General features: G+C 52.5%; 1 protein-coding gene across 1 annotated transcript in view; it reads right to left on the bottom strand.

The window, feature by feature from the left end:
* Positions 1 to 19,717, bottom strand: part of IGSF21 (immunoglobin superfamily member 21) — a 233,973-nt gene that overhangs the window by 125,875 nt on the left and 88,381 nt on the right. Inside the window, exon 2 of the mRNA XM_045063847.1 lies at positions 8,122 to 8,234. Within this exon, the coding sequence (XP_044919782.1) occupies positions 8,122 to 8,234 (113 nt within the window). The remainder of the gene's footprint in view (positions 1 to 8,121; positions 8,235 to 19,717) is intronic.

The raw sequence follows: 19,717 nt of genomic DNA, 5'->3' as shown, positions 1-19,717 counted from the left end.
GTCCCCAGTGGGCTCCATGTGTCTCGTCCTAAGTCATCTTGTCGCAGCACTGGACACAGCTGGCTCTTCTCCCTTGGGACTGAAACCCCCATGCACTTGGCTTTCGTCAAACCTGATGGCTGCTTCACTTCAGCCTCTCCCCTGGTCTACTTTTATCTATCTCTAAATTTTGAGTGCCCCAGGGGCCAGCACTGGGTGCTCTTCTCACACCCCCTTCCCCCAACCTCCTGCCCAGGTCCACTAGCTCTATCTGAGGTCCCCAGATATAAATCTCCAGTCCTGATCTCAATCCAGAACCCCTGACTTGCAGCCTCAGCGGCGGCTATGACAACTCTATCCCCATGGCTTAGAGGCCCTGGGAACTTAACCCAGGTGACGGGAATCTCTGCTAGCCCTCCCGTCCCCTCCCCCCCTCGTCCACCACCACCGTCCTCCCGGTGTCAGGAAATAGCACCCTCCCCCACACCTAGTTCCTGGAACCCGAAAGCCAGGAGTCACCCTGGATCCTCCTTTCCTTCCTCCTGTGAGCACATGAGCAAGCCTGTTAGAGGCCACCTGCAGGTCACCGCAGGACTTCTTTCCTTCCCACCAACTCCAAGGCCACCATCCCAGCTGCTGCCACCCCTTGCCCGTTACTGCTGGACCACCCTCCATGCGTCCCTCTGACTCCAGTCTTGCCCTCCACTCCACCCTCTACCCACATGTGACCTTTTAACAAAGTGAACCAGATCCCGTTACTCCCCTGCTCCAAACTCTCCAAAGCTGCCCTTAGAATAACTCCAGACCCCGTGCCCTGGAACACCAGGCCTGGCAGGAAGGGTCCTGCTTGTCTGTCTGTCTCGCCTCATCTCTGAACTCCCCACAACTGGTTACATTCCAGCCCCGAAGGTGGACTTCTTTTCTGTTCTTTGAACATGTGAAGCTTATTCCCAGGACAGCTCCTCTGCAATGTACTCCTCTCTCTCCTTGGAATGTTCCATCTCCTTCCCCCGGCAAGACGGATTCTTGGTTGCCTTTGAGGTCTCAGCTTAAAGGAGTCTTTTCCTGACCACTCAGTCCCTTTCCATCCCGCCAGACTATTTCAAGTCTACGCACTGCTCTTACCTTTGTCTGGTATTTTTCCTGTTTGTTTCTCTTTTTACCTCCTCCCCCAAGCTCAGCTACAGGAGTTCAGGATCTTGGTGTCCTGTTCCCTGATGCACACCCAGTGCCTAGAGCCATCCTGCTCAGTAACTACATGCTGGATCAATTAATCTTGACCGAGTGAATGGAGCAGCCAGCTTCCATCAGTTTCCCATGCACCAGAACATGGTCCCTAGCAGGGCCAAGTGCATTAGGGTCACCTGGGAACTGGTTCAAAGTAAAATGAACTCAGGCCCCAAATCTCAGCCAATGGCATATTTTTACAGGTTCTTTTGGAAATTCTACGGAGCGGCTGGAGTGGACCACTCCTGAATCTTTACGGCCAAACCACCATTAAAGACCACTGATTGGGGCTGCAATAACTGCAATTCAAACTCTGAACTCTAGGGGGAGCATCCGGGTTTCTCTACGACTCCACCCCCAGAAGGAGGAGCCCTATGAAAAGGGTCTGGGGTGGAATCAACCTGTTCCTGAGAGTGGAAGAAATAAGTGCAATGGAAGTAGCTTTGAGGGGCGCCTGGGTGGCTCAGTGGGTTAAAGCCTCTGCCTTCGGCTCAGGTCATGATCCCAGGGTCCTGGGATTGAGCCCCGCATCGGGCTCTCTGCTTGGCGGAGAGCCTGCTTCCTCCTCTCTCTCTGTCTGCCTCTCTGCCTACGTGTGATCTCTGTCTGTCAAACAAATGAATGAAATCTTAAAAAAAAAAAAAAGTATCCCATTTCATTCTAAAAAAAAAAAAGGAAGTAGCTTTGAAAATGTGTTCTTACTTCTTCTTTTTGTGTTATAATCAGCTGTCCTTTGGCAGGCCCTCTCCCTAGCACACTGTCCTTCCTCTTGTAACTGGGGTGGTGAGATGGGACACAGAGCAGTCTTCATCAGAGAGATCCTGCCCCTTTGCGAGGCCAGGGGTGAGGGAGAGAGTCCTGGAAAAGGCAGCTCAGACCAGCTTGGCCCTGGCTCTGGGAAGAATGTGTCTTTCTTACTCCCTTCCTCCTCCAGATTTAGGAGCCGTTAGAACAGGATACGTGGGTCCAGGGGAGGAACAAGGAGCAGTCAGCCTGGGTCCAAGCCAGAGGGGGCCGGAGAGGTGGTCTGGCTCACTTCTCCAGGACTGAGACCTGGTCTCTACTCATCACCAAGAGTGTACCTGCCTTCTCCTCCTTGATGATATCATTGGATCATAATGTCCTCTTGTGATCATCACTTTCTATTTTGGTTTCAGACAACAAAACGTTGTCAAGGACTTACACTAAAAGAGAGCCAATGCCAGTAAAAAACATTTCAAAATAACTCTTTGCTTCAGGGAGAGAAGAGCTAAGATCCACTGACATGGCTTAGCTATGTGATGACATTTCCAAGAATTGAAATCCAGTGGAATTCACCAGCGTAACCACAGAGACACGAAGAATGTACCATTCTAAATGTTTGTCTCTCCTCGTCTGCTTTGGGACTGTAGGAGGGAGGATAGAATTCAAGGAATCTAACAATCCCTGGGGCTCTTCCCAAAGCACCTTCCACTTCAGTATATAGTTTCCTTTCCTCAATCCCTTAAGCCATCATGAGACATGCTAGGACAATGGCCACCATTTTGAATAGGTGCTGCAAGGAGTCAAGCCTTGAGTTTGCTGGCTGCAGACATGATCTCTCAAAGCCTACAGCGTAGGTGTTTTCATGTGGAAACATGAGGATTCTAGAATACAGAAAGGTTAGGTCACTGCCCAGACACACACCCTGAACTCATATGCGAGTATCCTGACGTCTCAGCCCCCTTATCCTTCCCAGCCTCATGGGCCAGACTGGCCACAGCCCTAGGCACTGAGAAGAGCCCCTGGGCGGGCGCTCGCCCCAGCCGGGTAGCATCACGGAGAAGGCCCCCATACCGTGAAACAAACACCCAGGAACATGCTCCCCACCAGGTGAAAGAAGTGAGATACAGGGGCATTGTCACTGCGGCTATCTCTCCCCTCTCTATCTCCTTCCGTGGCTCTCTTTTCTGTGGTCTTGTAACCTGGGCCCAGCGCAGCTCTTGGGAACAAATTGTGAAGGAAAAAGACAAAACAAAGAAAAGATGATAAAAACTGCCATGAAAGGTTAAGCTCCCATGATTCTCTGTGGCTGTTTAATGGATTTCTATGATATAAACAGACCTTTGGCTTTGCCTGCTGGGCAGGTGACCTCCAACTAAATGAGTTTAGACAGTATTCCCTAATAAGAAATGTTCCTATTTTCCCCACACTCCACCAAGCCCCCTGAGCATACAAAGACCCACTGTCCCCTGCAGACCAATGCTATAGGCTGTGCACACATGCCCTACCGGAAACACAAGTGGGCTATGTGACACGGTCTGCATTTGTACCCATAGCTCCATCACTTGTTCACTCAACAAACACCTAACTGAGGTGACTCCGCGGGAGGCGTTATGGATACAGTGGGGAAAACATTCAGCCTTGAGCTTGAGATGTTCACCATTCAATTGACAAAGAGGTGTTTTGACACAGAGTGGGAAGAGCTGGAGTATAGGGGAATCATGGAGGAAACATGGAGGAGGGGAATGTCTAGAACTCTGTGGAAGTCAGGGAAGGCGACACAAGCTGAGACAAGATCTCTTTGGATGGCCTCAGTATCTTCATCTGAAAAGCCCTCGTAACAGACCCGGGCTCACAATGTCAAGGTGAGAATCAAAGGCAGTTACATACCCAGTGCCTAGCACACAGTAAAGGCTCAATAATATTAGTCACCCAGATTCGTATTTGTAGCATTACTGGATGAGTCCCCAGTTATAGATGCGAATGGATAGAAATGATTAAGTCAAGGATATTGTTAATCATTTGTTTTCTAGAACCAAGTCCTGACTTTAATGCTAGGGTAGTTTGCTTTTTAGGTGACCATCCCCTACTGGCCAAGTATGGAATTGCACCCCTGCTCTATTCGCCTCTGCAGCGCTCTAGAGAAAAAGCATGAACCTGGGAAATTCAAATTGGGAGAGGAAGCCATACAATGGTAGAGAAAGCATGGGGAGATGGGAGGAGGGCTGAGAGGCACCCTGAGGGTGAACAGGACTTTGACAGACAACTAGGATACCCAGGACCTCGGGTGCCTGACAACCTTGTTGACATCTCTCCATTTTCAAAAAAGTGTTCTGAGAATGATGATCGCCCTGCCTATCCCTCCCATGCTCCTCTCCCTAGCCTAAAAACTGGCTCCGTGAGCAGACACCCTTATTCCCTTGCCAGGAAAGCACAGAATATTCCAGAGGCCTCTGAAAAAATTGCACATATCTATAGCACATTGTCCAATAGAACGTTCTGTGATGATGGAAATGTTCCATACTTACTCTGCCCAACATGGTAGCCACCAACCGCATGTGGGTAGTGAGCTCTTGAAATATGGCTAGTCTGGCTAAAGACAAGGATTTTTAATTTAATTTGATCCAATTTAATTCAATTTAAATTTAAATAACCAATGTGACCAGTAGTGGCTGCTATATTGAACAGCACAGACACAGAGTCTCCTAACTGCAGATGTTTTCTTGAGTCTATTCTATAGTTTTGGCATTTTCTTCTACAAACTGCGCAGACTGTGGGGTGAAGTGCCCAGGGTGCAGGCCCTGGCCACCTCCTCTCTTCCCCTCCCCTTACCCCACTCCGAAGACAACCACATGGTGAGACCTTCCCAAATGCTCAGCCAGAGGTCTTGTTAACCCCAAGGGAGTTAACAATTGCTTCAGACAATTTCATCAGCTCTGCCAATCTACCCAAAGAATCCAATCCATTCATGACATTGCTGAAAGCTCAGGATGATTCCATTGCTAAGATAATGTCTTTAGGACCAGAGGGGAGGCTGCTGGGCTTTACACGTCTTGGGCCATTTTGTACCCACTGGGCTGAGCGGGCAGTGGCGACCTCCCCACAATGCCCTGCTTTTCCCTTCTAAAGAGATTGGAGACACAGCCCTGGCTGGGTCTGTGTAATCTATTCATTTCCTTCCAAGCCGGGCTCTGTAAGCTCATTCACAGAGGGTGGGCAAAGGAAGCTGGGGAAGCAAACAGACGTACAGAAAACAAACAGTACTGGACAGCTCCCTGTTTGTGGGGGGGCAGCTGCAGGGAGATGGAGGTGGGAGAATCAGGATGCGGAGGCTTGTCTGGTGGGGAGGGGGTTCTGACCAGAGGAGAGTGGGGCCCCCATTGCTGCCTCGCCCACATCCTCTGGAAACCATGCCCCGCCTCCACAAGGAGCCTTGGCTCCTGCAGCGCCCATCTTGGTAAGCTCTTATCTCTCTCCATTCAGCTGGCTCCTTGGGAAAAGAGGCGGTGGGTGGGGGAAGGCCAGAGTGGCAGCCAGCAGAGAGAGAACTGGCAGCATGGGGACACTTCCTTGGAGTCTCCCCCCAGCCTCCGCCCCCACCCGCACCAGCACAGACAGGGCACGCGAGGTTCCCCTGGTCCCAAGGAGACTTCCAAGTCAGCTGAGCCTGCTCCCTCAATCCAGCTACAGAATCACAAGGGCCCAAACATTTGGCTCCGGTGGGCGATTTGCATGTGATTTGCATACATCTGCATACCCCCTCCCCACTCCAGAGGCACGCAGTCAAAGGATGTGAAATGAAGTAAAATAAATTAATTAGTGCAGCCTCCCATAGCCCAGTACACAGGGCCTGACACCGTAAGAGATGCAACTGATTTTTAAGGCAATCAACGTGATGGCAGGCTAGGGTGGAGGGAGATGGAGTGGGGGGTTGTGATGGGGGAGTCTCAGCATCGGGGGTACAGATGGGGAAGGAGAGTCCATGTCTGGACTGAAAGCTGGGCGTCTTTGTCCAGCCCCCAGCCTTCCCTCCCATCGTTGGGGGATGCAGGGTGGAGCGTGGAGCCCTGTGTTCTGGATTTGTACACCTGGGCCTGCCGCTGGCACTGCCCCCACCCTGGCGGCCCCCTCCGCAGGCCGATTTTCAAAATTCCATTTCAAACCAGAGTGGGGACCATTGCTTCAAGGGCTGGCTAGGCAATGAGGTGTCCACTGGTGGTTCCCTGTCTGCAAGCCTCGCCCCCATCTACTGTTCCCATTGGGTCTCCGGATTCCTCTTTGCCAGCTGGGCGGGTCTTCTGCTTCCCTTCATTCCGATCCCATCTAGGGATGGTGGAGGGAGAGACAGTCCCTTCGTTAGCAGTGAGCTGCAGATAATTTAGCCCGGTCCTTCTGCCAGGTGCTAATGAGATGCTCGCAGTGTGTGTCAGCCAAGTAGCTCCCGTATCATGTAAATACGCCTCTTAGTGATTCAGTTCATGGCACTGTTTAGCGTATGCCTTGACTTTCTCTAGGCCTGTTGATCTACCCAGGATGGCAATCTCATCTAACGCTGGGGCCCTGCGGGGTGCTCAATGTCAGGTTCACACCTGTGGGGCCCAGGCTGCGGGGAGAGCTTAGGTGGGCTTGGTGGGGGAGGATCCTAGAGGCAATTTCAGGTGGGAGGGGCTATCGTGCTAAGACGGAGAACAGTGATTTTGGTTAAAAGGAGCCCAAGCTACAACCAACAAACCAGCAAATGAGGAAGCAAAGAGCAAGAAGGCAAGAAGGACCGGTAAGGACAGGAGGGGACAAACAAGGCTAGAGTGAGAGCGAGGAGACCCAGGAGCGCAGATCTGGGTCAAGGCATTGAATGATGAGTGCGCCCTGGCGGGATCTGCTAACGTGGGTTTGTGTGCAGGGGGAGTGTGAAGGAGCAAAGGAACCAGTTCCAGAAGCCTGGTCGTCAAACTGCCCATGCCCCCACTCCCCTGCACTCCACACTCTGCACCCCCCACCTGCTCACTCCATCTGCTCCATCCCGGGCCCTTCCACTCAACTGTGTCATCTACGGGTGTCATCTGCAGAAAGGGCAATGCAGCAGACAGAGGTTAGACAAGTGTTGTTTTAGCTCGGGGGGTTGGCAAGCCATGGCCATTGGACCACATCAGCCTATGGCCTGTCTCTGCAGAGCCCACGAACCAAGAATGGTCTTTTACTTCTTTGAATGGTTGAAAATATAAAAAAGGAGAGTATTTCGTGACATATAAAAATGATACGAAATTCAAGTCTCAAGGTCCATGAATAAAGATTTATTGGAACCCCGCCATGGCCTCCCGTTGACATATTGTCTGTGGCTGTTTTCACACTAGAGCAGCAGAGCTGAGCCGTCGTGACACAGACCATACGGTCCCCAGAGAGGAAAATATTTACTATCCGGACCTCAGCGACACGTGGTGTCAAACCCTATTTTAGAGGGTTTTAGAGCACGGGAGGGAAGTTCTCTGCCCAGCCCGTTCCCAAGATGGCGGCATCTTGCTTTGTGTGAACCTGAGCATGGCATGGCAAGAATGTCAGTTTCAACTGGACCTTCTCCCGAGCCCCGCCAGCCCCGACTTCCTTTTGGCCAAGGGATACCAGGCTGGGGTGCCCGGTTCAGACACAGGAAGGTTCCTATCAGTGGTTGAAAAGGCCAACACTTGCGTCCCATACCCACAGCTGGTCCTCCTGCTGCCAACAGCTGGGCCCTGGACAGGTGGGCAGCCCTCCTCAGACCCAGCTCAGGGTGCCAGGCACCAGGACAGTCCTACACGTCATCGAGTGAGAAGGCAGACTATGTCTGTAATTGGTTTTAAGAAAGCAGGACGCCGTCACCCAGAGCCTCATGACTGACATTCCAGGCTTCGTGGTTCCTTACTTGTTACACAGCAAACCAGGGCCCACAGGGTGCTCACACTTGGTATTGGTGGAGTTTCCTGAGCATGGGGACATATTAGGGACACCAAGGAGGCCAGAAAGAGAGAGATCCTGAGGTCAGAGGAGAAGCCTGAACAAAGCAGTCTCAGAGCACGGTTTGGGAAGAGGGCAGAGGACAACACAGAGCTGGGACCGAGGACACAGCCAAGCCTGCAGAAGACTCCAGAGGGACTCTGGGGACTCTGCCTTCAGCCCTGACTGCGGCACGGAGCGACTTACCCGGTACCACACGATCTCACGCATGCGACCATCCGTCTTGAAGTTACACTTCAAGGTCACGGCGTCACCAGCCACCACGGGTGGGAGAGGCTCAATGTTGACAGTCAGGTAGCCTATGAGAAAAAGGAGAAGGGAGGTGAGGGCATGGGGGGAGCAGAAGGGCTGGGCTGACCGGGCAGGGCAGGGCGGGAGAGAGCTAGCACAGCTGTTGGGGGGGAGGGTGCTTTTCTCCCCGGAGCCTGTGGGATGGGTCCCCACGCCCGAACGCCACTCACCACTCTCTTCTTCCCTCTCATTGACGACTCCACCCTAAGAACCTCCCTGGCCCTTGCGGGTCCATCCAGTCCTAAAACACTTCTTCTTGGCATCAATTTTCCCTTCAAACTACCTGCTAGCAGCTGGAGAAAATGCCTCCGTGTGGTTCTACAAGATGTCCCAGAGAAACGGCCCCGTGGTCAAACAATATACCTCCTTCCTTCTCCCCTTTTACTGGGTCTGGATTCAAATGAACCAGCGAAGCCCCACGGGAAAGGACACTGTTGAAATGCATCTAACCCAGGATTTCTCTTAGCCATCCCTGATGTCACCATTCTGTGCCGCCACGGTGCCACGGAACCCACATTGGGAAACGGTGTTCTAAGCCCAGACCCCCTCCATCCCGAGCCTTGTAACCAAATTACTGCTGGTAAAGGGGAAGAGCTCCCCGAGGAGCTCTCCTAGTCTCCCGTGTCACACACCGTGCCACCCAAGGGGAGAGGTAGTTCACCTAAGGGGAGAGGTAGCTGCCCCCAAGGCCATGGTGGCAAAGGCATGACAATGAGCTCACTCCTTGGAAGGAGTCCACACCCTGGTAAGCCCCAGATGCTGTGTCTCGCCCCCAGCTGCCCCTGGTGGCCACCCCCCTGGGGCACACTCCTGTCCCCACACCCAAGTCCAGCTTGGTGAGGCCTCTGACCCTCTCTGCTGCCTCCCACAGCCCCATCCTGGAGGGCCAGGCTCACTCCAGCTCAGGAGGGGGCCTCATTCTTGGGCTGATCGTCCAGGCGCCTCGGATTGGCTTCCCGCTGGCTGATGTCCATCCATTGATCTAATGATCAATCCAGTCCGATTGTCTTAATGAGAAAACTAGCCAGAATGGGTCTGGGGATTTCAATTGTGCAAGCAACCTGAACGGATCGAGCCCAGGGCCCTGACCCCTGCCTGGAGCTTAATGGTTACAACACTCCGGGAGGGTGGGGCGGAGGGCGAACCAAGAATCGAGCTCTACAGGATCAATCTGGAAGCTGGAGTCAGAATCGACTTGTGTGGTACCAGGCTTCAGGTCCCAACAGGCCAGGGTGAGGGGTAAAGGCAGGGGCTCACCTCCAGGGAGCCTCAACAGAGCCTGCATGGTCCTTGAGAGCAGGGGCTGGAACCAGCTGGAAGGACCAATTCTGTCCCCTCCTTTCGTCATTCATTCAGGCCCCAAGTTTGCTCCCACCTGCTGTGAGCAGGGCCATGATCTGGGAAGCAGGATGGTCCCAGCTTTGCTCTGTCCTCTAGGCAGGCACAGTTTGGGGACAGATTCACAGATTCACGACCTGGTCACCCAGGTGGGGGGGCTATGGAAGGGGAGGGAAACCTTTCTAGCCTGGACAATCGGGGAAGTCCCCAAGCCCAGCTGGGTCCCCAACCATGACAAACATCCCATTGTCCTCAGTGGGATGAAGCCCAGTGACCGAGAAGACTCTGGGCAAGCCAGTCCTAAGCAGGAAATAGTAATAACCGGTCACATTTCCATGGCACCTACTCTGAGGCAGGCCCTGGGCTAAAACACTCATGCACCTGTCCTAACAACCCCAGGAGAGAGGAACCAGTGTTATTCCCACTTTCCATGGGGAAACAGAGAGGCAGAGTAACCCACCAAGATCACATGGCTGTAAATAACAGAGCTGGGACGGATGCCCGACCTTCTGTTCCATTCTGACCACTCGGCTCTATATAGCCTGTCTCCTGATGGCAGAGGGAGGCGAAGGGCTGGCAGACACTTCCCATCCAACCCCAGGGAGGAGGCAGGGTGTTGCTGGGGGGCTGTGGCAGAAGTCCAGTACCTAATCCTGTCTGTGGCCATTCCCAGCCCTGGAGCTCAAGACCAGAGAGGGGCTCCCTCTCCCTGGAAGGAAGTGGGAAGCACACATTCTCGGTCGGGTAAATCTTGCAGCCAGCCTATGGTGGGTGCTGAAGGCACGTGCGTGTGGGGCAAGCTGGGGTGGGGGAGGATGGAGGTGCCAGCCTGCATGGTCGCCATTTGTTGGCAAACCAGGGGAGAGTTACAGGTGGGAAGCTGGTGAGGACCCGGGGTGGGGGGTGCAGCTGAAGCTCTGGTAACTGCTGGTTGGGTTAGGGGCCCCGCAAGGTGAGGCAGAAGGTCCAGGACACAGGACTCAGAGGCATGCACAGTGAGAGCAGTGCAGAGTCCCCGGCACAGCAGGGTCGGGGGGCAGGGGCACATGGGACCCCCGAAGAGGAGATTTAGAAGGAGGGAGCATGAGTGCGGTGCTTCTGATGCCTTAAGCCTGGGAGCTTCTAGTAGATGTTTCAGGCAACGAGATTTCTATGACCAACACAGCGCGGAACAAAATTAAGTGTGCTCACCCCCCGCCTTGCCTCCCGCCATGACTCCTCTCCTTCCAGCTTTCTGTCTTGCCTTCATTCATGAAAAAAATATTTATTGGGAATCTAGGCAGTCCCAGGCACTCCTCCAGGCACAAGAGATGCAACAGGCAAATCCTACCCTCAAGGAGCTGACGTTCCAGAAGAGGGGACAACAGTCAAATGTGTGAATGATGGGAAATACAGCCGGTGGGGACAGATGCCATGAAGAAAGTAAACCAGGGCAGAGCATCAGGAGCACCGGAGCAGGGGCTGCTCTGGACTGGGTGGCCCAGGATGCCTCTCTGAGGGGGCCAGCCTAAAGGCAAGGGTGAGCCATGCAGGTTTCTAGAGGGAAAGCATTCCGGATGGAGAACAGCACATGAGCAAAGCCCTGAAGCTGGAGCTCAGGGTCCTCCCTCAGTTTGGGCCAGAGTAATAGGATGCTTTTTCATAACACTGTACACTCTGGATCCTGTCTGACTCAGCGTCTTGCAGGAAGAGAACCAGGGTACAAAGCTGCGGGGGGCACTCAGCCCACCGCAGGCCCCTCAGTCCATGTGCCTCCCCTCTTCCTGGCCTTGCTCAGTCCCTCGGAACACACACCAGGAACGGGGCCCTAACCCGAGGCAGAAGGGACTGTCTCTGCTTCCCGAGGTCCCCCTGCTCGGAGGATGGGGGCCAGAGTGAGAGCTCCCAGCCTAGCGGCCCCGGGGGAGTCGAGGGAAGGGCTCCTGCCACCACGCAGGGACTAAAACCTGCCACATTCCAGCAGTCCTAGCACCCCGGCTCCCGTTCAGTCACCAGCACTCCCAACAACCTGTGCGACACCGTGCTCGCTGCGTGTGTCACACTGGCGTGTAGCTGTCTGTTTGCACATCTGCCTCTCCTTCTGGAATGCGAGCTCCACTAATGTCAGCAGAGTATGAAAATGAGATTTGACAAGGACCGCTTTTGGAGCTCTCCTACGTGTAGGTGGTGTGGGCTCCCCACCACCTCCCCGCCCCCCTGCCATCGCCCCGCGAATGCTGCTGTCACCGAGCAGGAACGGCGCGGTTCGGGGTGTGGGTGCTTCCTATCCGAGGCCAGGACAAGCCTCAGGTTGTGCGTGATGCATAGGCATGGCAGCCTCGGGTCTGGAGGGAGGATCCCTGGGGGGGAGGGGGGAGGCATGAGGCAGTGGGGAGTCAGGCGACAAGGCAATTTTCTGATAGATGTACCAGGAGAGGGTCCCGTCAGCACCAATCAACACCTGGATCACAGGTGAGAAATCACCTTTGCAGACGCAGTCACACACAGGAGAGGGGACCGCAAGGGTCCGCGGCCAAGGAGGTTTTTGCAAAAGAAAAACACATGGGACTTTCTCCTTTAGGTCCGACGAACATTTCTCCAGCTCCTGTTTCACCGAATCCCATCACCTCCTGACCACGGTTCTCTGCAAGTTCTTCCCTCACTTCCTTTGCTTCCCCTACTCACATGCCTCCAGCAAATTTGAAGCCAGTTATCTGGTTCAAGTTTCTCGCTCTACCACGCGGCAGTGACCTGGGCAAGCTAGGTGGCCACCACGGGACTCAGTTTCCCTAGGTGTGATGGAATGATCACAGGTTGGTGAAGCTCTGCCCACATAGGGAGGCGCTCCTGACCAGGGTGAGCAGGCACCGTGCTTCCTGGCTTCCCAGACCTCCATTCCTTCTCACTTCCCACTGTCCAGCTGAGATATCTGGTCCTGGATAGAGGTGGGAAGAGTGATATCGGACATCTGAAAGTTGGTTAAGGAGTAGGAGAGTCAGAGATGACCAGGGATCAGAGCCAGGAGACCGACATGGCATCCTTCCCCCAAAGCAGAGGACAGAAAACCATAGAGAAGAGATTTGAGCAGGACTGAGGACCTGTCTCCTCCCCACCGGGCTTCTAGCTTCTGCGCGGGTCTGGGCTGGTGGGAAGGAGCAGCTGCGCAGGCAGGGGTCGGGGGAGATGGGCTCATCCACCAGCCAGGAGGCGGTGAGCATAGTCAAAAGAGCCCAAGAAACCTGAGTTCTGGTCTCAGCTATGCAGCCAACCAGCTCTGGGACCTCAGGCAGGCTGTCCCTCTTTGCGCCTCAGTCTCCCTCTCCCTAAAATGAGGAATAAACTGGGTTTTTAGAGCTTTCCAGCTCCAATCAATCCCATGTCAGATGGCAACTGAGCCCTTCCTGGTACCACTCAATCCCACTCCTCCGAGAAATGAATTTCTCAATTAATCAACCACCAGCTAAAGACGGAGCTCTGTCCTTCTCTGCATTAAATTTGCCACCAATCAGCCTTTTGCATGAAAGCCCCCAAGCACGGTATCAAGAAGCAGGATCAGGAGTGGAGCCGGATTCATCTTAACTAAGCAGTTCATTATCCTGTATGGGGCCATCACTCTCCCCCTCTATCTCTGACAGCATTTACGCCACTCCTGTTAAGATACATTTAGCAAAATCACAGGCAATATTTAGGAGCCAGGCACCCACCCGGACGAGCTGGTGACAAATAAATCCTCTGTCTGGAAACGTGCCTTGTCATATCCCAGCACCCCTTCTCTCCCTCTCCCCTTGTCCAGCTCAGAGGGCCAGAGAGGGTTGCCACGGGAGGGGTCCAGATGCAAGAGAGAGTGCTTATGTTCGGGTTGACCAGATGTTTCCATCTGTAAAGACTGATGGGTTTCCGGGGACAGGGACTTCAGCAGCTCCAAACCAGAATGTCCCTGGCAAACCAAAACAAGGTGGTCACCCTAGTTATAATCACACCACGGCCCGTGGATGGCCCTGGCACACTGCTGAAACCTCTCTACCTACTTCAACAATGAGGGTGACCATACGTCCCTTGACCAACTCAAGGACAGCTAGAGTCAATGCTGCCCTCCTTTCTGGTGCTTGACTCTGCGCGGATTCAGCAGGCATTGGTGGTTGAGGAATTTGTGGGCTGGGGTCCAGCTTCGACTTCCTGCATTCATTCATGACCTTTCTGCATCCTCTGCCAGCAGCCAGGCTGCTTCCTCTAGAATGCACACCCCTGGCTTTCTTATGGGACATCAGAGCTTCCAGTTGCTCCATGGGAAACGTCTTGAATCCTCTTGGGGACATCTGGTGCATGCCCAGCCCAGGTTCCCAATCCAGCCCCCACTGCTCCTCACGAGCAGTCCCCTCTCTCACAGCGGGGTCCTAGCACAGGTGGTCTCCCCAACCCGAACCCTCACTCTTGGCTTGGGAAACTGCCGTTCACTTGCAAGGATTAATGGGAATCTCACTTCTTCGGGAAGACTTTTCCTGACTCCCCAGGCTGCCACGGTCCCAACATACCCCTTCCTCCCTCCCACTTAGGACACAGAGAAGAGCTTGTGATGATTTCTTTGGCGAATGTTGACCAGTAAGGAGGTCACGAGCTGGATCTAGATGCTGGGGTACCGACGTGCCCGGATCATGCCTAAATCAGGGTCTCTGTTGGACGAAAGCACAGACAGACTGTGCCCATGCCCTAGACTGTCCCATAGTTAGAGTAGATGGTTTCCCAGGGGGACCCTTGTGCAAGCAATTCTTCCCTGTGGCCTTATGTGACGTGGTCCTGGCCAGGGAGCTCCATAGACTCCGGTGCCTTCTGCACCCGCCTCTCTGACCACATCTACCTGGACTGCCTTTGGATATCCAGAGAGTCTCTCCTGAGGGTCAGGCAGGAGAAATCCATCCAAAGGAGAAAATCAGGGAGTATAGCTCAGGGGTAGAGCATTTGACTGCAAAGGAGAAAATCAGCAGTGGGTGCTGGACCACCACAGAAGGATGTAAGACACACTGACTGGGTCAGCAGATAGACAGACAGAGTAAAGCAAAGACCATAGGCAGCACAAGCCATGAAGAGAGACAACAGAATCCACAGGGAATGCCACTTGCTGAGCCACCATAGAGCAGGGCCCCCGAGCGGCAAACAGTGGGTGTCCACCTGAGCAAGGTGGCTGCTGGAAGTCACCGGACAGGCTTAGTGTCAGGGGACAGAGCTACTGCTGCATTCTGAACAGCATCCTGCTTCTCCTGGGAACACTGTGTAGAGCTGGCGCCCGGTCTCCCTTGATTCTTCCAGTGGCCCTGCTGCCAACACTCGTAACCAGGTACCTTGCAGCAGGTGGGTTAGGAACCCCGAACATAAGCCACCCCATCACTGCCTGATTCACTCTTGGATGTCTGCAGCTACCTCAAAGGAACAGATCCAGAATGTAAGTGATGTTTCCCCCTTACCTCCGGGAACACTTGCAAGGCCTGCCATCCTTATAAAATATACCCAGAATCCAATTCCTCACCCTACCCTCTCTCTAGCTACTTCTCTGGGCCCGGCCACCATCATTTGTCACTGGTCTACTGCAGTGCCTCCCAACTAGCGTCCCTGCTCCCACCTTTGTACTACCCACCTCTCTGATTTCATCTCCCCTCACTCTCTTCCTCATCCCCTCCACCCATGCACAATGAACCCTGCCCAACCCCAAATACTCCAAGCATATCCCCACCTCAGGGCCTTTGCACTTGCTGGTCCACCTCTCAGAAGAATCGTTCCCTCCATACCCACAGGGCTCAATTCCTCAGTTCTCCGGCTCAACTGCCACCTCTTTGGAGAGACCTTTTCCAACTACCTTCATGAAATAGTATCCCTGTCCTTCTCTTGCTCTTTACCCTGCTTTATTCTTTTTTAAACATTTATTACATCCTGGTACATACTTATTTGGTTATTGTCTACTGATATTTCCCTCTGCCCTCTCCCATACCCAACCAGGTCAGAAGCTCTATGAGAGCAAAGCCTTTGTGTATGCACATGCGTGTGTATTTCAAACTTCTTCCCCTGGTGCTCAGACTGGATAATTTCTGTTGATCTATTTCAAGTTCACAGATTTTCCTCAGTCATCTCTGTCCTGCTACTGAGTCCATCTGGCGGGTTTTCATTTCAGTTATTGTGTTTTTCAGTTCTGGAGTTCCTATACAGTTCTCCTTTATACGTTCTATTTCTTTGCTGAGCCTTTCTATTTTAATATTTGTTTCAAGACTATTTGTGATTGCCTGTCCAAGCATTTTTATAATACCTACTTTAAAGTCCTTGTCAGATAATTCCAACACAGCTGTCACCTCGTCACTGGAGCCTGCTGATTGTCTGCCTGTGTGAATTGAGATTTTCATGATTCTTCCTGTGTCAAGTGATTTTAGTTTGTATCTTGGACATTTTAAGTACTACCTTATGAGAGTCTGGTTTACAGACTTACTCATACTCATTCTTTCAGGGGCACTTCAAATTCTAGTGTTCAAACCACCTGCTAGTATTTATGTTTCTGATTTTTCCAAATAGGTGTCCATACATTCTGTCCAGGTCCCACAGCTGAATGAGTGGGAGATAAAGGGAGGCTAATCTTCACTTCACACCAGAGGTCCTTGACTTTTGTGTTTTTTAACCACTACTCTATCCCTAGAAACTAGAACAGTTCCTGGCATTTTAACAGGAATTTCATAAATATGTGCTGAAGGAACCCAAAACAGAGCCAAAGACATGTGATCAGTGCTTGGCGATTTTCAAAGGATATCGGTAATTATTAGCTCACTGATCACCATGGCAACCCTGCAGGACAGTGTCCCCATTTTACAGGTGAGGAGACAGAGGCTCTGGGATACAGAATGACTTCCTCATGATCACACAGAAGCAGGCTCAGCAGGCCGGCCCTTTGTTTTTGTTTTTGTTTTTTTTTTTTTTTTGAAGATTTTATGCATTATTTATCTGACACATAGAGAGGGAGAGCACAAGCAGGGGGAGTGGCAGGCAGAGGGAGAGAGCAAGTACAAGTTGGGGGAGGGGCAGAGGAAGAAGCAGACTCCCCTCTGAGCAGGGAGCCTGATGCAGGGCCCCATCCCAGAACCCTGGGATCAAGACCCCAGGCGAAGGCAGACACTTAACCGACTGAGCCACTCAGGTACCCACTGGCCGGCCCTTTGATTCTGAATCTGGTACTCCTTTGCCATCCCTCCCACAGGACACAACCCTTCCCCATCCCCCACCCCCGGCCCGTTGCTCTCCAATGGCAAGCAAGCTAAAATCAGGGGTGAGTCAGAGGGTTGGGTGCCCAGAAGTACGCGGGAAACCTTGCTCCAAGTGGGCGGGGTCCGACGCCAGGCTAGATCAGCAGGACACAGCACCTCCACGAGGGATAGCAGGATGACTGGCAGCTGAGGCCATTTTCAAGTTCAAAGCCAGCAGAGGATGCTAGGAAGGCCAGGAATCTGTGTCTGAGTATGTTTCCAGGGCCGTGAGAGACCCCAAGGCTTGATGAATGAATTTGTTTTAACACATCCCTGACATACAGTCCCCTGATCCCAGCTTTGGACAGTTACTGTGGTCTCAAAGTACCTGTTTTGTGTCACTCAAGCCATCACTTTTTGATGTAAAGTAGCTAGAGAAGAATCAAAGGGCTGTGTCTGCCATCAGACTAGGAGTTCCCTGCAGGCGGGCAGGGACAGTGTCTCGCCTCCTTCTGTGGCTGGGCATGCAGAAGTGACCCAGGGTCTCACGGACCTCACTCCCCTGGGAGAATCAGCCTGGACTCACCAAGATGTGACCTGGGGCAGACAGAGTCAGGTGGTGGCAGCAGTTCCACCAGCTGGATTTAAGACCCTGCTGGGGTAGACCGTGGGAGTCGGGGTCACATAAATTCCCGATGACACCCTCCCCTTTCTGTGGGGGCTGGGATTTATCTCCGTGTGATAACAGGAGCTCCATGCACCACCACTCATGAAGAAAGGAGGTCACCCCATCTCATCAAGATAAATACCATAGCGTGGCACTGATGACAGCCTCCCTGGGCTCCCTGTGCCGCATAATTACTATCGTAATAAATATTATTACAACAAAACAATTACTGCAACCAGATCTTTCAGGCAGGTACAGAGCATTCTGTGAAATACACCTTCCATGCTGGGCTAACAGGTGCTCCCAGCCAGGAACCAGGTTGAGAGGTGGGGCAGAGGGTGGAGGGGATCTTAAGAAAAGAAAGCCTCTGAGAGAACAGAATTTAACAGCTCACCTGTCTCTAGGATGGATCAATTCTTCCTCCCAAATGGCTCTCAAAACTGTGTCTGCCCGGCACCAATCCTGCCTTGGTCTGGGCCCCTCAAATTCCTCCCCAGGACCCTGCTCAGCCAGCCTGCTGATGTCCAGCTTTCAGCCCAGGCACTCAAAGACACCACCACCTGGGGTCTCAGGGACATCTCTAAAATGCAGATATGATGACAACACCTCTCTGGCTAATGCCATTCAATTTCCCCACCCCATTGCCTTCCAATTCAGGATCAAGTTCAGACTCTGTCATGGCCAGCTGGGCCCCTAATGATCTCGCCTCTCTCAGCCTCTCCAACTCAATCAGTCTCCTGCCGCGTCTGTGCCGCCGTGCAACCCACCCACCACCCCTTCCACACCCCCTCAGGCTCTTCTTTGTGCCTGTGCTCTTTGCTCTTCCTGGAATGACCCTCTCTGAGTTCACCTAGTGAAATCTGTACCTGTCCTTCCAGGTTCAATGAAACAGTCACCCCTTCCTGGATTTATCTGAGTCTGATACTCCTTTGTCTGAGCTCCCAAGACCCTTGTAAACATCTCAATCACAGCCGTCCACACCAACTGTAATGCAGCACATGACTCTTTGTGTGTGTCTCTGCCAGAAGACTGGGAGGTTCTTAAGGTCAGGGACCCGGCTTGCATCTCCAGTTCCCTGTATGATGCTTGGCACGTGCTAGGTGCTCAGCCAGTGTCCCGTACAAATGAAGTAGCAGACGAGCCATCCCACAAACAATGCATATGACAGCACCCAGTGAGCCGTGCAGCCCTGGACAAATGAAGATTATGCTATAGCCTAGTGTACTGATGCCACACTCCGATCCACATCCTTCTTTGTCTGGGGGATGAAGTCAAACCCTTTCCCTTTGCACTCATGGCCCGCCTCCTCCTCAGCTCATCTCTTGTCCCCCTGCCGTTTGTATGCTGAGCCTCAGCCATCCTAAATTACTTAGTGTTCCCCAAACATGCTAGACTTCCTGTGGCTACTGGGTGTGTGCACCTGCCATGCTTCTTTCTGCCTAGAATACCGGCCATCACTTTATTCTCATCATTTTGATAAGCCCTTCAGGGCTTAGCTTAGACACCACTTAACCGTAGAGGACCCCTGACACCCACCCCTACTTCATCTAGCCCATGCCCAGCACCCCTAAGCTGGGGTTAAGTGCTCCCCTCAGAGCACCTATTATAACCCTAACACACTGCATGGATCCCCTTTGTGGCTGATCTGTCTCCTACTACCATGGACTGTGAGTTCTTAGGGAACCAAAAGCATGTCTCAGTAACCGTATAATTAGGGCTTAGCATATAAGCATATAATTAGGGCTTAGCTGTTGACCACACTGACAGCATTAAAAGTGTATTAATGAATGAATGAATGAATGAATCCATGGCTGAACTAATAAATTCTACAGATAACTTCAGCTGGCCTGGCCTTGGCCATAACATCCAATTCAATTCTGTTGGGGCTGGAAGTGTTATTTTTGGTTTGTTCATTTGTTTCTGGTGTTTTTTTTTCTTTCTTTCTTTTTTTTTTTTTTTTTGCCTTATTGAGCTATGGATTTTCACCCTAAATTTGGACCATGAAAAAACATTGAGAAGGGGAGTCCTCGCCCTCAGACTCCTGATTCTCACCTCCCCTAGCTCAGCTCAGACCCACCAGAAGCCTCAAACATTTTGCAGGCTTTGTGGGGAGATGTGCCTGCTACTTTGGGGCCTCCGTCCCCTGCTCCAACCTCCAGGCTCTTGTGAAATATTCCCGTTCTGTGATCTCCAGCCAGCTAATCAAATTCCCCTCTGTCAGAGGCAATAGATGCTCAAAAGCCTTGTAGTATTAATGTATTATTCATGACGTATGTATTATTTATCATTAGTT

The sequence above is a fragment of the Mustela putorius genome, unplaced genomic scaffold (assembly GCF_011764305.1).
Source record: "Mustela putorius furo isolate JIRA1106 unplaced genomic scaffold, ASM1176430v1.1 tig00003853_pilon_pilon_pilon, whole genome shotgun sequence".
NCBI lineage: Eukaryota > Metazoa > Chordata > Mammalia > Carnivora > Mustelidae > Mustela > Mustela putorius.
This window is presented reverse-complemented; position numbering and strand designations above follow the sequence as displayed.